At 34.4% G+C, this 21,330-nt stretch overlaps 1 protein-coding gene across 2 annotated transcripts in view; it reads left to right on the top strand.

Annotated features, from left to right (window-relative positions):
• Positions 1–21,330, top strand: part of LOC126889703 (endoplasmic reticulum junction formation protein lunapark-B-like) — a 92,767-nt gene that overhangs the window by 24,909 nt on the left and 46,528 nt on the right. Inside the window, exons 2-3 of one of the 2 annotated variants that reach the window (XM_050658233.1) lie at positions 9,354–9,583; positions 19,554–19,786. In XM_050658233.1, the coding sequence (XP_050514190.1) occupies positions 9,354–9,583; positions 19,554–19,786 (463 nt within the window). Of the gene's footprint in view, positions 1–139; positions 2,498–9,353; positions 9,584–19,553; positions 19,787–21,330 lie in introns of those variants that run through there. The other variant, XM_050658234.1, reaches the window with a different exon arrangement.

Here is a 21,330-nt window from a genome sequence, read left to right on the forward strand (position 1 = left end):
GTCACGTTACTCGCTCTGATACGATTGGTACGAAGTAACGAAGTAATCAGAGTAATCAAAGTAACGGTTTGTCTCTCTGTATAGTAATCGTTACTTTCGGTATTCGTAAGTAACGAGTACTTTGTAACGAATAGTTACTTTTTCAACATCACTACAGCAGGGATTGACGAGTTGTACCCGGAAATGCTTAAATATCTGGGAGCCGCAGCCAAAAACACCATTCTGAACTTGATTAACCTAACATGGAATTCAAGAGTCCCAAGTCAATGGAGGAAGAGCGAGGTCATACCCACTCTAAAGAAACAAAAAGACCCGAGCCTGACTGATAGCTACCGGCCAATATCCCTCACAAGCCCCTTATGCAAAGTAGCCGAAAAAATGGTTCTGGACAGACTGAACCGAGCCATAACCCATCTTGAACTGATTGACGACGCACAAGCTGGCTTCAGGAAACACAGGAACACCATGGACCATGTAGTCGAGTTTGCTCAAAAAGTCAAGGATGCTTTCCACCGTAAGATGTCAACAGTTGCAGTGCTAGTAGACCTCAAAGCTGCATACGACACAGTATGGAGAGGTTTGCTGTTACACAAGATAGCGAAGTCTGGAATTGAGGGTAAACTGTTCAATTGGATAAACTCTTTTCTCGGTGAAAGGTATCAGAGAGTCAAATTTCACAACCATTGTTCCAAATTCAGACTACAAAGACAAGGGCTGCCACAAGGAGCTGTCATCAGCTGTCAATTGTTCAACCTAATGATAAACGATGTGCTCGCAATGATTAGAAAGACACCTGGTGTTGATGCCCTCCTGTATGCCGATGACCTCCTAATATGGGCATCATAATAATAATAAGTAGCAGTCTGAAAGCGCTCGAGATAGTAATGAACCAGGCTCTCAAAAATCTAGAAAAATGGGCGGATAACAACTGCCTAACTGTCAGTACAACCAAAACCGTATATCAAGTACTTACCCTTTCAACAAAGCAGACTGCTGTCAAGCTGACATACAAAGGAGTCGACCTGGAAAGAGAGGATGTAACAAAATACCTGGGGGTGTACATAGATAAGAAAATGACGTGGAAACCTCAAATCGACGACATTGCAGAGAAAGTCACAAAGAGATGTCGACTGCTCAAACGTCTCACAGCAACAAAATGGGGCGCCACGCAAGATGTCTTGGTAGCAACATACAAAACCTATGTCCGGCCGATACTAGAATATGGGAGTGAAGCTACAATAACTGCGAGTACAAACACCACCTCCAAGCTTGAAGTCGCCCAGAACACTGCCCTTCGCGTCATCACCGGTGCTCCAAAATCAACACCGATTACATCAATGGAAGCCCAGACCGGTATTGAACCAATACAATGCCGCAGAGAGCAACACGCGTTAACCTTCTGGGAAAGGCAAAGACGAATACTTCACAAAAATGGGACGAATATAGACAAGCAGCCTCACGTCTTAAAACACAAACCACTCCGCTTACAGTAGCAAATCAAATCATGGAAAAATACCACATTGACCTGTCGAAAGCCGCCCCCTTCCCAGCGCAAACTACACTCGCCCGCTGTCTACCAAACACAGAATTGCGTCTTGAAAACCATGACGACCCGAAGCACTTATCGTCAGACATTGTCCTAAGGAAAGCCGCCCTAGAGACGATACACACCAATTACCCAGCGCATGAGTGGCTCCACATCTACTGCGATGGCTCCTCGATGCCGGACTCGGGAAGAACAGGAGCAGGATATGTCTCAACGTTCTCCAAAGGCTCCATAGCTGTGGGTGCCCCTCTCACCAACTATGATGGCGAAATTGCTGCTATACACGAAGCCGCTAAAAGTCTCGAGAATCTCCAACACCCCCAAAAAGTTGCCTTCTTCATCGACTGCCAAGCCGCAATCCTCGCCCTGTCGACAAATCGATATACCGACTGTGTCCAAACAATATCTTGCCGCGTCCAACTATCGAACTTGCTGGAAAAAGGGTGGCTGATTACTTTACAATGGATCCCTAGTCATGTCGGTGTTGAAGGGAATGAAGCGGCGGATGAACTTGCAAAAGAAGGCACTACTCTTCCACAGCCCCCTAGCTTCCAATCGTACACATCAGCAAAGTCCACCATTAAAAGAGGAATCAAAGCGAAGATAAAAGACCAGCAAATACAAGCCGGTGCTGGAAAATCTTGGGCCCACCTAATAGAGTCACCAATCCCTCACAACTTGCCGAGACCCATCAGTGTAGCCGCGTTCAGAACAACTACGGGGCATGACTACCTGGCCTCCCATCTACATCGCATCGGCGTCCGTGAAAATGACAACTGTCCACTATGTAATCAGCCCCTGATGGATGCTGCTCACCTCCCAGAGTGCCCAGTCCTGATAACAGACCACCCGAGGAGGATGAAGATCGCCTACGAGAAACGGCTCGTCTATACTGGTCAGCGCGCCGCCAAATGGCTAACATGCCAAGGGTGGGCGTTGGCTAGTAAGTAAGTAAGTACTTTTGCTGTCCGTACATATTATGAATTTGTCGTGGTTAGAGCCGAGTACGTATTTCATAGCTTGCACTATTGCTGTTAATTCTGCAGTGTACCTATATGGAAGCTTCCTTTGGTAAAATAAATTTTTTGTCAGTATTTTCCTCAAAATGGTAAAAGGCACAACTGGTATATTCTTTTGAATTTGATCCATCAGTGAATATAGAATCATAGTTTGGCCAGTATTTGTTTTTTGTTTCGTTGAATTTTGTTTGATTGGTACTTGCTACTTCTTGACTTTCAAAATAGTAGGTTCTAATTTCACGTGAAAAAATTTGTTCAGGTGAGTAAATTAAAACCGGGGGGAGTTGGTTGGAATAGAGTATATCTGTAATGTCAGCTATTTCTGAGAAAGTTTCTACTATGAGGGGGGTTTTCTTGAAGTGCCAGTATCTATGGGTCCAAACTTGAACTGTTAGTGACTGTATACTATTGAGGTAAGAAGTTTTTTTAGAAATGGTTTTTATCATGAATTTTCTGCTCAGTAGTTGTCTTCTTAGTTTAAGAAGAGGTTCCACGGCTTCAGCTTGTATAATGTTTATGGGCGTTGACTTAAGATATCCCAGGCAAACTCTTAAGCATTTATTTTGTTGTATCTTATTGTTGTATTTTATTTAGATGTGTATCTGCTGCTGTTCCATAGAGTTGACTTCCATAATCCATTATTGATCGTACCATTGTTTTGTAGAATAGTAAAGCCGTATTTGAGTCTGCTCCCCACTAACGCTCTTAGAATATTTATAGAATTACTTTTTTTTTTTTTGATAATTTGGTGGATACAGTCCTTCCATAATAGTTTTCTAACTAGATGCAGACCAAGATATTTTACAGAGTTACTAATACAGAGTTTATATTTTCCTATTGTTAATTGTCTTTGATAGTTGTTTCGGTTTCTAATGAAAATACATATATTGGATTTGGACTCGGATATGGAAAGTCCCATGTTGTGTAGGTATTTTTGGATTTCTATAAATTCAGTGTTGATATTTTCTATATATTTGTCCTCTGATTTGCTACTGGTGTAAATAACAACATCATCGGCGTATTGAATAATTTTAGACTTTTGTGATATAACATTTTCTATGTCCATTGTGTACAGGCTGTAGAGGATTGGGCTCAGGATACTACCTTGTGGCAATCCAGATCTACATATTCTTGATTCCGAAATTTCTTGATTTATCTTTAAGGAAACTGATCGATTAGAGTAAGCTGATTTTATGAAGTTGGCAAAGGAGGTTGGTAGACCAATATTGATGAGCTTCTCTTCTAGTACATTTATTTGAACATTATCATATGCTGAAGTTATATCCAAAAATGTGGCCAAAGTGCTGTATTTGTGTGTGAATCCTAGATATATGTCATTTACTAGTATCGTTAGGGGTTCCAAGGAAGATCTTCCCTTTCTAAAAGCATATTGTGAGTCAGGTAATATTTTTTCATTTTCTAGCCAATATTCAAGCCTGTTCTTTACCATTCTTTCCATGGTTTTAAATAGTTTTAAATATACACAATGATAAAGCTATGGGTCTATATGAATCTGCTTTTCCGTTCTGTTTTTCAGGTTTTTTGATAGGTACTATGATGTATTCTTTCCACATCGGTGGAAAAGGAATCCTATTTATCCAAATCGAATTGAACAATTCCAACAGGGCTTTCTTATGGTCTAAGGGCATTTTATGCAACATATTGTATGAAATGTTATCCGCCCCGGGAGATTTATTATTTGTTGATTTAATGCAATGATCGAGTTTCCATAATTGAAATAGCGATTGTAGAAAATAAGTGTTCCTATTTACGGTAGCTATTTGTTGAGTAATGTTGTTTTCAACCCATGGAGGTGAGATTTTTGTGTGGAATTCGCTTATCCAGTCTTCTTTGGGGTCCATTGGGGGTTTATTAGCTTGTTTTCGGTTTTTATATCGGTTTACTTTATTCCACACTTCTTTAATTGGTGTATTTTGATTTAGATTTTGGCAATAATTTATCCAGCTTTTTTTCTTGGTTTCTTTAAAAATTTTTTAGCTACTGCATCAAGTCTTTTATATTCTGTTAAATTATTAAGATTTGGAGCCTGTGTGTAGGTTAAGAAAGCTTGTTTTCTTGCTTTAGCAGCTATGTTACAGGTTTCGTTCCACCAGTCATTCGAGCAATGATTTCTATTTTGTGTGTTTGATTTTCGTAAGGGAATTGCTTTGTTGGCAGCTTTGTTAATATTGTCGATAATGCCCATTAGTAATGATTTTGGTTCTGTTGCTTCAAGGGTAGCGGTGTATACATCTCAATTAGCAGCCTTGAGTCTCCATATATTATGTTTTGTCTGTTTAATTTGCGCAAGCGGGATATTCCTTCCAAATTGTATGTATATTGGTAAGTGGTTAGAGCCATAAGGTTCTTCTAAAGTAGACCACGTAATTAGTTGTGTCAGATCCTGTGTACAGAGGGTCAAGTCTACAGCTGACTTCTTATTGTTTGCTAATGTAGGTGATCCGTCGTTCATAATTACTAGGTTGCATTGTTCGATAGCTTCCAAAAGAATCTTGCCATATATATCGTCATATCCATCGTTCCATGCCAAACTATGTGCGTTAAAGTCGCCCCCAATTATGAATGGTTTTGGAATTTGTTCCAAAAAGTTAATCCACTGATGTAATGATATTCTAGTTCTCGGTTTAAAGTATACTGAAACGAAGTAAATTTTTTTATGTATATATGGAAAATTAACCGAGATACAAGTATGCTCAAAGTTTATTGCAGTTGGAATTGAGACTTCTTGGTATATTAAGTCTGATTTTCATAAAATGGCAGAGCCGCCGTACCCGTCGTCCCGGTCACAGCGAATATTGTTGAAGCCTTTAAAATTATAATATTTTTCTGCTTTAAACCATGTTTCCGATAGAAGTGCAACGGAGTAGTTGCCCCCTATCTAGTAGATATGCTAAGTTATTTTCATTAGAAACTGCCGAACGGCAGTTCCATTGAAGAATATTTATTGCATGATTGAGGTCTGAGAATGTGATGACGTGTTTCCATTTATAGTTAATTTGACTAAGTTTTCGAGTTCTTCCTTATTTATACTTTTTGTTACTAAAACTTTTGTGACAATTTCTATAACTAATTCTAATATTGAATTTATCATGCTTAAGTCTGAAGGAGATGCAACTGGATTATTATTATTTCCCTTATAGTTAATACTGTCTAATATTCCTCCCGTAGGTAATTGAGATCTAGGGGAAGATATAATTTCATTATGCAAAATTAATGTTGGATCTGGACTATTTGGTCTCTGTCTTTTAAATGTTCGAGAATTTGTACTATTTGAATTATTATTGTAGAATATATTATTAGTTGGCATTTTGTTAATTGAATTTGATGGGAATTGGGTGGGTGTATAATTATTGGGATTTAATGGAGGGACAGTTTTGAGGCAGGAGAGGTTTGTAGTTTGTTCGTATTTATGGATGTTACTTTTGCATAGGAGTTTCTGGGGAACTGTTTGTTGGCGTCTTGATAACTAATATTATTGGAAGAAATAGCTTCTTTAATAAGTTTTTGACGCTGAAATTCTTGACACTCGCTTAAATTTATAGTAAAATGATCCCCCGAACAGTTAAAACATTTTGTAGTGAGATCGGTCTTTTTACATTCTTTTGAGTTGTGGGATTCTTGACATTTATCGCACCTAGCCTTGCTCTTACACTGCCCACCTGTATGTCCGAATCTGAGACAATTAAAGCATAATAGCACTTTTTGTTTATATGGTTCGACTTCCTTTAGTACCTTGTTGATTGTTACATATTTTGCTGACACTTGTGACTTAAAACTAACTATACATGTTTTTGTTGGAATGTATTGAGTACCGTTTTCATCTACTTGCCTCCGATTTAATCTTGTGACTTGAAGGACTTTTGATTCTGTTTTTAACATACTCTACTGAAAATTCTGTGGAAATATCTTTTATTACGCCCTGTCTAACTAAAAGAAACTTAGGAATGTATATGTCTAAATTATTTTTTGTAAATATTGCTTCATTTTTTTTTTAGATATGATATAGTTAGCAGATTTATGATCTTTAAATTTTATACGTATTTTATTCCTTCCTACTGCGTCAATGCTTACAATTTTTTCATCAATTTCTTTAAAATTTGTGATAATAATGTCACCTATCCTTAACGCGTTTAACCTGCCTTTAAAATCGGGTGAATTATTTTCTAAATAAACGTAAAAAGGTCCTAGATCGTTTTCGGTAAAGAAATTCCTCCCTTTTTGTTCCTACTTCTTTGTTTATGTTATTTGTTATTGAAGTGTGTACATTAGCAAAGTCATTATCGATAATGGGTTTATTATTAACAAGTTTTGTGGTACTTATCTGTGTAACCGGAACAAGCTTTTGAAATCCTAACAGCTCCTCCTTTGAAGATGTTGCATGTTCTGTATCCATTTTTGTTATTAAAACATTTTTATCGGGGGCGTCGCCCCCTCTAACTGCACTCATAAGTTTTTAATGTCTTTATTCCGATTTCGCTTTTTTATTTGGTGTAATTAATTTACTTTTAAAGTTCACAAAATATTTATTTATATATCTAATTTATAAACACCGGATTTAAAAACAAGCGTCTTTCCTACGCACGTCTGACTACCACAACGAATGGAAGCTAACTATATTTTTAGTTGTTTATTAAATTATTTGATAAATGATTGATTTAAGAGGTGAAATTAATAAAAAGTTATTTATCGTTTATTATTTATGGAAGATCCAAGCACATAATACACCAGGGTATGTGATCCAAGTATTTTGTTGTTAAAGATTTTCGACAATATTTATCTAAGCGTTCCATAGTAACAATTTATTATTAAAATAAATTTATCACTTTTTCTCTTTTCTCAATTGTTAGTTTTTATGTTATAGTATATAAATTATTGTAATCACTGAATACATAGTTAGTGAAAAAATAATCCTATTAATTAACTGCATTAATAATTAAGCAATTATTCAAGTATCTGTTATCCAAGAACATTCAAAAACTGATTAAAATAGCCATATCTATGTTAATGATGACACTGTCATTGTCAACTAATGTTTACTTGTTTACATTTCCATATCAGTGAGAATTTCACTAAACGTAATTTGCTGTGTAAAGAAAGAAAAAGTAGGGATAGCCGTAAAATATTTGCGTCTATGCTTTTAAAGCCGGACTCAAACGACTCGTGTACTTGACGAATAATCGTCACTTGCGTATACTTGCCATGTCGTCTGAGTGGGTTACTCGTACAATTATTTGTCACTCGTTGCCACTCGTTCGTCTTCCAACTGTTGTCGGTAAAAATGACACGAGTCAAAGGGATCACGATTATTCGCACACTTACGAAGTGCATACTTGTCTATACTTGCAGAGGCGGTCAAACGAAATGTATAAATAATTGGCATTTACTGCGACTATTCATTAGACCAGTGCATTTAGCACTAAAAACACCGGAATAAATCGATTTTTAAATACACCACCTAGAGACTTGCTAGTTTTGCATTGTGTTCAGGATGATGTCAGGAAAAAAGTCTAAAATAGAAAATGGGTGGAAATTCCTAATTAATAATTGCTTTTTAAAGTTCTTAATATGCATTAAAAAGTGCATAAACATGTCAAAATAAGCATATTAAGGGCCAAGTTTTGTTACTCGCGAAGTTTTTGAGGTCGACGAACATGACTACGCTATCAGAACCTACCCCCAGAGCACCTGGTGCCCAGGGTCGCTGCTATGGCACGTCATCTGGAGGTTCGAAGGCTAACGGCCCTAAATTAATGCAATAAGTTTACTTGGAGGTTTGTGGAGTCGCTGAATACGAATATGCCATCAGAACCGACCCCTGTAGCCTCTGGTGCCCAGTGTCACTGCTGTAGCACGTCGCATCTTCTGAAGTTTCGAGGGATTTTGGTACTAAATTAATGCAAACGGATTATACGGGGGTGGGGTGCTGCTGAACACGAATGCTCCATCAGAATCGACCCCCGGAGCACCTTGTGCCCGTGGTCACTTCTAAGGCACGTCATCTTCTGAGGGTTTTAAGGTTTTCGGCACTGAATGCATGCAAATAGATTAAGTAGGCAGTTTTTGGGGTCGCTTAATACGAATACGGTATCAGAACCGACCCCCGACCACCTGGTACACAATGCTAAGGCATGATATTTTCAGGAGTTTGGAGGGTTTTTGGGCATCAGGTGCAACGGGTTCGGTTTTGATGGCGTATTTTTGCTCAGCTACCCCAAAAACTCCCGAGTAATCTGATTGCATAAATTTAGTGCCGAAAACCCTCTAAACTCTAAATGACGTGCCTTAGCAGGGAACCTGGACACCAGGTGCCCCGATGATCAGTTCTGATGGCGTATTATTCGTCCTCAGCGACCCAAAAACCCCCGAGAAACAAAATCTGGCCCTAATACACTTATTTTGACATGTTTATGCACTTTTGGATGGATATCATGCACTTTAAAATGCAACTATGCATTTCGAGCCATTTTTCTATTGTTAATTTTTTACTGAACACAATGAAAAAAGTTGTAACTTTCTAAATGTTTCCTAAATGTCCCGGTCTATTTATTAGTAATCACACCACTGATTCATTTGTCAAGGTCGTTAAGCCAAATGTTTACGCTCGCGTACTTGTAAATTGTACAATTGCAATTGCAATCGCAAACTTGTATACTTTCCAAGTAGGCGAATAATTCTGTACTTGCGAAGTACACGAGTCGTTTGAGGCCGGCTTAATATTTACACATGGCAAATATCAATAAAGCTTATATATTTTACTTTTGTTGCAGAAGAAGAAAAGCACATACGAGGTGTTAGAAAAGTTAGAGAATGAGATAGTCTCTATAGAAGAATTTGGCAGAAGTACAGAGCTGTACAGAAAAAAAGTGATTGGTAGATTTATATTGCTAGCTGTTTTAACTTATTTAATACTATCGTGTTTAATTTATTATTATTACAACCGGATATCGTCGAACAATAAACTCATCTACATCATACCTCTCGTCGCATTCCCTTTCATGTAAGTGAATTTTTTTTAAAGTAATATTAGATTATTAGCGTCTAACTGGCATGATTTAACTATGATTAACTAATCAATTAGTTTATACACATTAGGGTGGGCCGAAAAAACTAAAATTATTTTTTTCAAGTCGTAATACCGCGGAAAAGTTGCGAATGTATGAGGCTAAAAAGGGGTAAGAATTTAAAAAAAATCGGTTTATATCTTCCGTTCGCGCATGAACCATAAACTTTGCCGAAATTGGTAAAAAACTGATTTTTTGCGATAATTTTTAACAGATTAAATTTAGCGTGGATACGTTTGTAATAGCTCATTTTCTCATTCTTAATAACCATACTAACTAAATTTAACCGTGTTATTAAAATCTCTTAACATTTTCCGTTCGCGAATAAGGCATAAAAATAGCCAAAATGTGACAAAATTGCATATTTCATACACGTTTAATTTTTCGTAATTAACAGTTTAGTTGAATGAAAATAATACTCACATATACATTTTGTTGAACTTGTATTGAGAACACTTAAAATAAACACACTTTAGACACATCATTTTCAGAACTTTAGTAGGCTATTATTTAAAAATATTGTTTGTGAATATAGAAAAAACAAAATTTTTTTACGAGATGCAAGTTTTCAATTAGACAATATGGTCCAATGTCCACCAGTCCATTGTCCGTCCAGTCCATCTTGTATTATTTTAACACCTTTGTGCTATTACATAGTAGAAGGCACTTTGAACTGTGATTTCTGTGTAAAGTCCGGCATTGCAGACCTTGATAACAATGTTGTTCTTATGAAGCCGTCGCGATTCTCAGCTCCGCAAAATTTTCCAGCGGCTTCTGCTACGAATTTTACACATCGTTCTACTGCCTGTGTATGAACAGGAAATGACTTTAATATTACATCCCAGTTAGGGGCTGAATCACTCTGAATAATTAATGTTATTTCATGATCATTTATATCTTTTAATAATGGAGGAGAAGATAAGTCACAGTCCAAGTAATGAATTATTTCTGAATAGTCTCGACATGCAAAATTTAGTTTTGGCAGTTTGAATATTCTAATGTTAGATCTTGTTTTATCTAGGTCTCTAGCTGTCAGAATTCTGCGAAGTCCATGCTCTCTTATATGTTTTCTGTTATCTTGTGTCATGGCCAACAATGTTCTGCATAGGCGAAAAAAGCATTACGCTCAATAACAGGGTCAACAACCCTGTTGACGAAATATCATTAACAACAACCCGAAATAAAATTAATTATTCAGAGTGATTCAGCCCCTAATTGGGATGTAATATTAAAGTCATTTCCTGTTCATACACAGGCAGTAGAACGATGTGTAAAACTCGTAACAGAAGCCGCTGGAAAAGTTTGCGGAGCTGAGAATCGCGAGGGCTTGATAAGAACAACATTGTTATCAAGGTCTGCAATGCCGGACTTTACACAGAAATCACAGTTCAAAGTGCCTTCTACCACGGGCGCCCATATAAAAATTTTCAGGTGGGGGCAGAAGTGAAGATGTTGCACTTTATATTTTGTACACTTTGGATATACCATATATTATAATTTAAAACACTCGAAAAGCCAGGGGGGGCGTGGCCCCCCTGCTCATGGGTATGGGCGCCCATGCCTTCTACTATGTAATAGCAAAAAGGTGTTAAAATAATACAAGATGGACTGGTGGATATTGGACCATATTGTCGAATTGAAAACTTGCATCTCGTAAAAAAATTTGGTTTTTTCTATATTCACAAACAATATTTTTAAATAATAGCCTACTAAAGTTCTGAAAATGATGTGATTAAAGTGTGTTTATTTTAAGTGTTCTCAATACAAGTTTAACAAAATGTATATGTGAGTATTAAGGGCCGGCGTAGCGCAGGTGGTAGTGTGCTTGCCTCGCATGCCGGTGGTCCGGAGTTAAAATCCTACCGCCGGCAAGAACAACTAGACATTTTTAAAATGTCTATAGGCCCCAGGTCGACTCAGCCTGAATAAAATGAGTACCTTGGGTAAAACCAGCGGTAATAATAGGCGATTGAAGCGTAGCACTGGCCCTGTTACCTTCCTTGTATACCGTAGGCCCTAGATATAGCAGACTACCCTGCTATACTCCCAAAGCCGCGTGCGGTATAAAACGGGAGACTATTATTATTATTATATGTGAGTATTATTTTCATTCAACTAAACTCTTAATTGCGAAAAATTAAACGTGTATGAAATATGCAATTTTGTCACATTTTGGCTATTTTTATGCCTTATGCGCGAACGGAAAATGTTAAGAGATTTTAATAACACGGCTAAATTTAGTTAGTATGGTTATTAAGAATGAGAAAATGAGCTATTACAAACGTATCCACGCTAAATTTAATCTGTTAAAAATTATCGCAAAAAATCAGTTTTTTACCAATTTCGGCAAAGTTTATGGTTCATGCGCGAACGGAAGATATAAACCGATTTTTTTTAAATTCTTACCCCTTTTTAGTCTCATACATTCGCAACTTTTCCGCGGTATTACGACTTGAAAAAAATAATTTTAGTTTTTTCGGCCCACCCTAATACACATATGTGAAAATTTCGATCCAGTTCTATTTTTAGCGAAACGAAAAAAATTGGCATCATAGTAAGCACTGAAACCATGTCGAAACTTACTTACTATACCCTTTTTTTAAACTAGGAGGAGGAATTCAAATTTACCGCGCTTTAGTGCTTGTTTGCAATTGGTCCAACCTCAGGCAAGTTTACTCCACTGTTATGAAATGTTGACACTATTAACATTTATGAAATGTTGACACTATTGACATTTCATGGGTTAATTAAGTTATATCGGCGATTTTTTGTGTTTTCTGCGTTATTGCTTTAATTTTTAGCTTGTTATAGTCTCAAGAGCTGGGAGCGGATTTTGTGCGTGATAAGTAATATGGAAAAACTATACGGGGATATGTTAAATTAGTTGTGTACATGACTTTCCCCAACGGGCGGAAACCAGAGTGGTGGACGAGGGTAGTTATAAGGGGTCAAAGCCGCGGTTTTTATTATTTTTTTATATTAGGTCATGACGTAACTAAGTAAAATCTCTAGGGGTGGAACGCTGCGTGGTCGACAAAGGGGTGGGGGAAATCTCATTTCCATGGTAACATGCACAATACAAACACAGTTATTTTTGTCAAACAAAATGTGTTGACACTTGTCAAAACTTATCAAAAATTACCTTTTATAAGACTGTTCAACTGTGAATTATAATGTTAAATAAATAAAGTATATAAATATTAAGAATATTAAATACATATGTGTGTATATATGTATTTTATTTCAATTTAGGCATATAATATACCTAAAAGCACCTCAATTATTTAATTTTAAAGTTTTAACTCTTGACAAAAACGTATCCATAGAAAAAGTACAGTGTACAACACGAGAGAAAATGACATATGTCTCTCTCGCAACAAACTTCTGCGCTCGTGAGAAATATGTCTTTATTCTCTCTTGTTGTACAACATACTATTTTTTATGTTGAACCCATCACCATCCCATGATAAAAGTTTTATATGTTATTAACAACAGTATTATGTATTTGTAGGAATATTATGAAAATTTTAAATTATGTACTTTTTGGAAAAAAACTTAATCAAAATATATTTTTTTGTTTGAGAAAAACTTGTTTATTATAACATCAAGCTGTATATATCACTGTAAAGAGCTTTAAAAATGACACCTCTTCCAGCATTATAGCTCAGTTAGGACAGTTTCTACAACCCTTCCAATAAAGTATGGTCGCGGTGGTTTGGATTTTTTTGGGAAACTTTACATAACCACATTTCGGAAACAACTTGAGATAAAAATTTAAAATTTTGTATTTTTGTTTCCCTTATTAGTCACTATAGGCTATTGATTATGTATTTTAGAAAGGAACTACAACGTTAACGGGGTTTTATTTTTATATAGTCAATGAACCTCTAAATATGAAAAACCCGCGGAGTGCTACCATTTAAAGGGGTGCGTTTTTGAGAAAGGGGTAAATTAGTCACTAGGCACAGGGCGATTTAGGGTGAGTTCTATGCACTTTTGGTACAAATACGTCTACAGGAAAATTGTTCCAGATTAAATTTACTATCGAAACATCACATACTAAAGTTAAAAATACTTTTTTTACAAAAATATATTCAAAAGAAAAGCAAGAAAAAAAAACACGAAAGATAGCAATTTTGTTTTTTGCCCCATAACTTTTTTCCACGGGGATATAGGTATAGGCATTGCTTCACAGAAAAAAAACTTCCATCCTTCCTCTTTAAAATGTCGTTCGGTAGAAGTCTCTGTGATTTATAGTTTTCAAAATATGATTTTTTAAAGTTCACCACTCACAGCGATTTTCGCCCATTTTCCTTGATACTTCTCAAACATTGTTCTGTAACTTTTTTGGACGTAGCTTTAGATATAAACAATGTTACATTTAATAGGAAGAAACGTCAATTGCCTTAAAAATGGTGTTTTGTAGAAGGCTTTATGACTATTTTTAAGCAAGATATGGTTGTTCAAAGTTTTATACTTTTAATGATTTTTGATATATTTTACGATTATTTTTAAATTTCTCATTATAACTTTTTTTATTGGATATTTAAGTATATACATTGTACAATAAATAAGAAAGCTTATTTTTTTACTTTAAAATGATATATTGTAAAAAATTCTAGGACTATTTTTAAACAAGATAGGCTTTTTCAAAGTGTGACGTATACACATGCAATAGGTCCCACTAAGTTGGAACCCTATGGAAAACTTTTTTATTTTTAACTTTATGAAAAAAAATATTCTTCATAAAATACTCTGCATAGTCTAAAACCTACGATGCAATCATCAGGTATATAATTTTATCAATAGTGGTATATAATTTTATCAAAATATAAAGTACCTTTATATTTTACAATATCGAAAAGTGTTATTAAGAAAAGTTATTTAGAATTAAAAATTACGTTATAATATGCAATTATATTCTTCTAATTGAAAAAAATTTTAAAAAATTAAAATTTTTCTCAAATTACGGACTTGCATATCCTATAGATATCTTGTTTAAAAATAGTCCTAGAATTTTTTGCAATACACCATTTTAAAGTAAAGAAAATAAGCCTATTTTTATTCCACAATGTATATACCTAAATGTCAAGAAAAAAAGTCATAATGAGAAATTTAAAAAATAATCATTAAAAATATCAAAAATTATTAAAAGTATAAAACCTTGAAAAAGCATCACTTGCTTAAAAAGAACCGTATAACCTTACCCAATAGACCCTTTTAAAGGTAATTGACATCTCTTTCTAATAAATGTACCATTGCATATACCTAGAAATGCGTAGAAAAAAGTTACAGAACAATGTATGCGAAATAATGAGGAAAATGGCCCAAAAATGCTGCGAGCAGCGAATTTTGAAAAATCCTATTTCGGAAACTATAAATCCTAGAGACTTTTACCAAACTTCATTTTAAAAGGAAGGATGGAAGTTATTTTTCGCTGAAGCAATGCCTATACCTATATCCCTATGGAAAAAAGTTATGGGGCAAAAAACAAAATTGCTTTCTCTCGCGTTCTTTTCTTGCCTTTCTTTTGAATATATTTTTGTAAAAAAAATATTTTTGACTTTAAAATGTAATATTCCGATAGGAAATTTAACCTGGAATAATTTTCCTGTAGACGTGTTTGTACCAAAAGTGTATAGGACTCACCCTAATTTACCCTGTGCCTAGGGACTAATTCAACCCTTTCTCAAAAACGCACCCATTTAAATGGTAGCACTCCGCGGTTTTTTTAAATCTAGAGGTCAATTGACCATATGAGACAATAAAATCCCGTTAACGTTGTAGTTCCTTTTAGCTCCCTTTTTTTGAACATAATCAATAGCCTACTATGAGTATTCCAAATTATAAGCAAATCTGAAGAGGGGTGGAAATTACGTATGTTGAGTTGATATGGAATGACGCTGATCTGTTATTGTCTTCAGTTATTGTTGTTCCAAGAAAGTTAAATTCGCTAATGCGCTCAAAGTTAAAGTCATCGATGATGATGTCCTCACCGATTCTATCTCTGCTTTGGTTCGTACATTCCAGGTTCCAAAAATCCGTCGGGATTGTCTCAACGGATGATTGTTAGCCCTTCGCCTAACCCTCTATACATCAAAGGACCAAAACTCCACTCTTCATTAGCCCTGATCCCACCTTCCACTGGAAATTGGTTACCCAATCTCCAGGGTGACTGGTGTGTACCAACATGGAGGTGAAGATAATGATTGACTAGAAGAGGCTAAATGTTACAAACAGGACGCGGTTTCAATATTGCACCTCGCTATTTACTCATTTATATTGTTCGTCCGCTATAACTTTTCCCATGCGTCACGATTCATTTTCAAACAAATTAAGTCAAAACATAAAGCGAAACGTACGCCGATGTATGTAGTATATAGTATACAGTATACAACATGTATATTCACATCGACGTTCGTTTCACTTTATGTTTTGACTAAATTTGTTTGAAAATGAATCGAGACGCATGGGAAAAGTTATAGCGGACGGACTTATAGACCTGAATATAGAACCTAATGGAACAATAATCATCTTACAAAAACTATTCAGTATAAATTTTGGTGATATTAGTATTCAAGAACACTTATTTTATGTTAAAAATTGTTTTTGACTTGTTCTCGCTGTTTTTTTAATAGTTCTTTTCAATTGTTTTAAATGGTCTTTTTATATACTAGTATACATAATAAAAACTTTTAAATACACTACTCCAAGAAATTAACGCACCACCTTAAAAATGGATCATCTTTGAAGTCTGGAATTTCCTAGACCTGTTGTCCGATTTAAGTGATTTTTTAAATATGTTATAGCCTTATTCTTCAACAATATCACTGTAATAATATTGTAGCTAGACAGATAAATTGTCGTTATATACCGGGTGTACCAATTAAACTTTGTTTTTTTCTCAAAGTTCACCACACCTTGTGGAACATTCTAGCATTTATAAAATACTGAAATTAAAACCCAACTATAGCCTCGGGTTTTTTTAACATTCTGTTTTTTTATTTATTCGCTTATGTTGGATAATAAAAAATTATGTACTTTAACAACTAGCCACGTTCTTCGTCAATACAGGGTGTTCCTAAATAAGTGTGACAAACTTTAAGGAATAATTCTGCATGAAAAAAATGACGTTTGCTTTATTAACATATGTCAGCAAATGCTTCGTTTCCGAGATACGGGATGTTGAAATTTTTCTTACTCACTAACGATTTATTTATTGCTCTAAAACCGGTCGAGACATGCAAATGTAATTTGGTGGGATTTAAGAGGTAGTTGTTGCCCATTTTTGACATACAATTAAGAATTTTATATTCTCCATTGGCGCGCATACGGGTCATATTACCCGAATGCAAGCCAATTGTGAATATAAAATTCTGAATTCTGTATAAAAAAATGCGGAATATCTACGTCTTAAAACCCATCAAATTTCAATTGCATATCTCATATCGTCAATTTGTAAGAAAAATTTCAACAACCCGTCCCGTCCCTCGGAAACTAAGCTTTTGCGGACATATAAAGCAAACTGCCATTTCGTTTTGATGCAGAATTACCCCTTGAAATTTTTCGCACACCAGTATTGATGAAAAACGTGGCTAGTTGTTAAAGTACCTAACTTTTTTATTATCCAACATAAGCGATTGAATAAAAATACAGAATGTTAAGAAAATCTGATGCTACTATATAGTTGGGTTTTAATTTCAGAATTTTATAAATTCTAGAATACTCCACAGGATGAGGTGAACTTTGAGAAAAATCACAGTTTGATTGGTATACCCGGTATACAATGACATTTTACCTGTCTAGAAACAAAATTATTGCAGCTATATTGCTAAAGAATAAGGCTACAACATATTAAAAAATCACTTAAGAGCATACAGTAGCGCGTCATCAATATAACTTCGGAAGATAATATCATACCTTTTTTCGTAAGGTCTGCGAAACTTTGGCAACAGTGGTAATCTTTGACATTATCTAAAATCAATATTTTGACAATAATTGTCTCATCAATTGACTCATAGGCGCGCTAAATGGAAGTAATAGAAAACAATTTTATTATTAGTAAATAAATATTTATAAAAATAAACAAAATGGGTAAAAATTTTAAGTTAACATTGGTATTTGCACGAAATAATAAAACAATAATAAATAGTCATTTCGTTGTGAAGCGAACCAAGAGCCGTCTTATAGTATTTACCTAGTTCATAGAGCGCCAAATGCATTCTAACTACATAGTTTCAACCCCCTTTTTTTAATAGAACTTTAAATGAACTTTTCCCATTTTTTAAACTATTGATAATATTTTTAGAATAAAAAATCTTCCTAAAACTTTATATACTCGCATTAGAATTCGAAATATTTTTACGTAAAATATACTTACCTACATATAACTAAAACTCACAATTAACAATAATCTATTTCACATTAACAATATTCAAATAGGCCAACAACTTAGTTCTATTATACAAAAATATAATAAATTAACTATAAATAAACACTACTTTCCTATGAAACAACAATAACGAATTCTTAAAATGATACACTACTGCACTGAACAGATATGGATAAAAATAACAGAACAGATAAGAGAAAATCTGACGCAGGTTTGTCAAAATGACAGTGACAATTTCTCTATGTTGCCTAATTAGTTATTAGTAATAATATGTTCGATTTCTTGTAAGAAATAAAAAATTTTAGTAGGTCCAAAATGGTACAAAATCTAGGCATGGGATAAAAAAGGTTATTTGAAGAAAGTGTATTTATTTGTTCTTCTTAATGGCGGTACATGCTCCTTTTTGCAATATTTTATTTAGTTATAGAGTAATATAGAGTAATTGGCACATACTAACATATTTCTCAAAGTTGCAATATTTTATTTAGTTATAGAGTAATATAGAGTAATTGGCACATACTAACATATTTCTCAAATTGGGCTCTGTACCGCCATTCTTTATTATATTACGAATATGTGTGCCAAATATCTCGACAAAATATTCAAAATTACAGCCGCAATCTTGGACCGCGTTTGTTGCTACCTGTTGATCGCTACTGTTGCCTCTTAAGGGGAAAGACACAAAATGTCGCCTGTCAAAATTTTCAATGGGTTTTAAAAGTAATCATTTTTTTCGAATCCTGAGAAAACTAATAAGTATTTTTGAAAAATTTAAACGCAGAATGAAAGATTACGTTATTACCGAGGGCCGAAAGTCCCTTAGAATAAATAAAAAGTTTCTTTTGAATGATATATTTGCAATTAAAAATCACACTAAATTTTTTTTCAACTTATTAAAATAAACATTATAGAAGTTTTCTGGGACTTTCGGCCTTCAGTAATAATCTTTCATTCTGCGTTTAAATTTTTTAAAAATATTTATTAGTTTTCTCAGGATTCGAAAAAATGAATACATTTAAAACACATTGAACATTTTGACAGGCGACATTTTGCGCCTGTGCCCTTAAATCGGCCAACAGGTTTAGGAAATTCGAGACATTAAAAACGACCCATTTTTAAGGTGGTGCATTAATTTCTTGGAGTAGTGTATATGCAACTTATTCTACACAGGTTATAGAGCAGGCTGTATATTTTCGCATTTTTTAAATTTTAAATCGCATATAACTGGACAACTGGCAATTTTAGAGAAAAATCACTAGATACCTTTTTTGCTCAGAATGACCCAAAGAATCTAAAAAAAAACGTGAAGTGAAAAATTGATTTTTTGAATTTGTTTAAACAATTTTCCGACCGCCGCACCCTGTGGATTTGTTATAAGAACCTCTTTTTGAGTAAGTTTGTGCAGAAAAATCGGTGACGATACAGCCTGCTCTATTAATGTAGTGAGAGCTTTATTAAAAGCCCTATTTGATTTCATGTCAATTTCAGAGTTTTACTCCTTATTTTCATTTCAGCGTAGTTATTATTAAAAAATTCCTTGCGTGGTATTATGCCATAAAGCTGCAAAGAAACGAAAAGAAACTAGTAAAGTTGAGAGAAGACAAGAAAAAGATCATCGATAATGTTATGGAAACGGAAACGTATAAAGTGGCGAAGAAGATATTAGATAAGTTTGGAAACGAAACAAAAAAACCAGTACCTGAAGTATCCACAACCACAGATTTAGTGGCCCGAACTAGTCAGGCGGGTGAGTCATTTCTAATTTAACATTTTTTAATGTATAATGTAATTTTTTATTTTTAAACCTGATTAATTTGTACTATGCATATTATACAGTGTGGTTTTATGCGTTGCATTACATTCATTTTTTGACGGGATGGTGAATCATGATCGATATAATATTAATTAATTATTAGTCCAATCGGGTTAGACGAAAAAAGGAATATAAGCAACTAATTTAAAAGGACCCCGCAACACTAATTGAATCGGTCACTGTGAAAACAATATATGTTACAATGTGTAAATTTTTCAGGAAACGTAAAAATCTTTCCATTAATAGTTGGATATTCTGAGGTAATACTATATTTTATATAAGTATTCTAGGTTATAAATGCATCTTTCTAAAAGACAAAAAAAGTCTAAATGTTGTGTATTTTTTTAGATATTAAGTTTTTAAGTTTGTAGACTTATGTTGTTTTCGAAATGAACCATAATTTTTAATGGTTTTTCTTTATTTTCAGCAAAAAAACAGTCAAAACACATAGAAATTTAGATACAGTTGAGTCCCTGAATCTTTACCCGTGCGTCATCATTTAAAGCATACGAAATAAGTCGATGATAAGTAGGAAATTGAAATTTACTCTTAAAGGCAACAGCAAGTGATAGTAAGTGACTTGCTGTTGCGTTTAGTAAATTTCAATTTCCGACTTATCATCGCCTTATTTCGTATGCTTTAAATGGTGACGCACGGGTAAAGATTCAGGGACTCAACTGTATATTATGTATGTACAAGAAAAAGACTAAATGTGACTTAGTTTTTTTGATATTAAGTTTTTAATTTTTCGGACTTATGGTGTTTTCGAAATGACCCAGGATTTTTAATGTTTGTACTAAAACTTTCTTTATTGTCAGCAAGAAACAGTCAAAATACACAAGTAAAGGACATGTACTGTTTTCGAACTGTCCGAAAAACATACCGACCTACCATACAATATTTAGACATATAATATAAACAGTAATTGGCGTTGTTTTTGCGCGGAATGGTTGATTTAAATTTTAAAAACATCATGGCGTCGAAAACTCATTTTACCCAAAATATGGACTTAGATTGTTTTCGCAATGACCGATTCAATTATGGAAAAGTGGCCCCGGTCAAATTTAATGAAAGTTCGGTCAATGATAGGGATGGCAACGATGTATCGATATATTAAATATATCGATATATTTTAAAATTTTATCGATATTTTTATATCGATATTCAAATTTCGATATATCGGAACATATATCAATGTTTGAGATTCAATATATCGCCCACGCAGGATTAATATGCCATATTGGCACGATATAAAATTATAATAAAATAAGTATAAATTATATCCTTACATTTTTGAAATGCCATTTATGTTTTACAAAATTTAATGTAGTGCTATATCTTTTAAAAGTATAGTACAATAGGGCAAGGTATCTCAACCATCATAAACTTAATTCAATTTTAAATTTCTCACGTAGTAACCTTCATTCTTCTTCAATTCTTCACCATTCTGTGAAATATCTATACATTTTAAAGTACTC

This window comes from Diabrotica virgifera, chromosome 8, assembly GCF_917563875.1.
Source record: "Diabrotica virgifera virgifera chromosome 8, PGI_DIABVI_V3a".
NCBI classification, from domain to species: Eukaryota; Metazoa; Arthropoda; class Insecta; order Coleoptera; family Chrysomelidae; genus Diabrotica; species Diabrotica virgifera.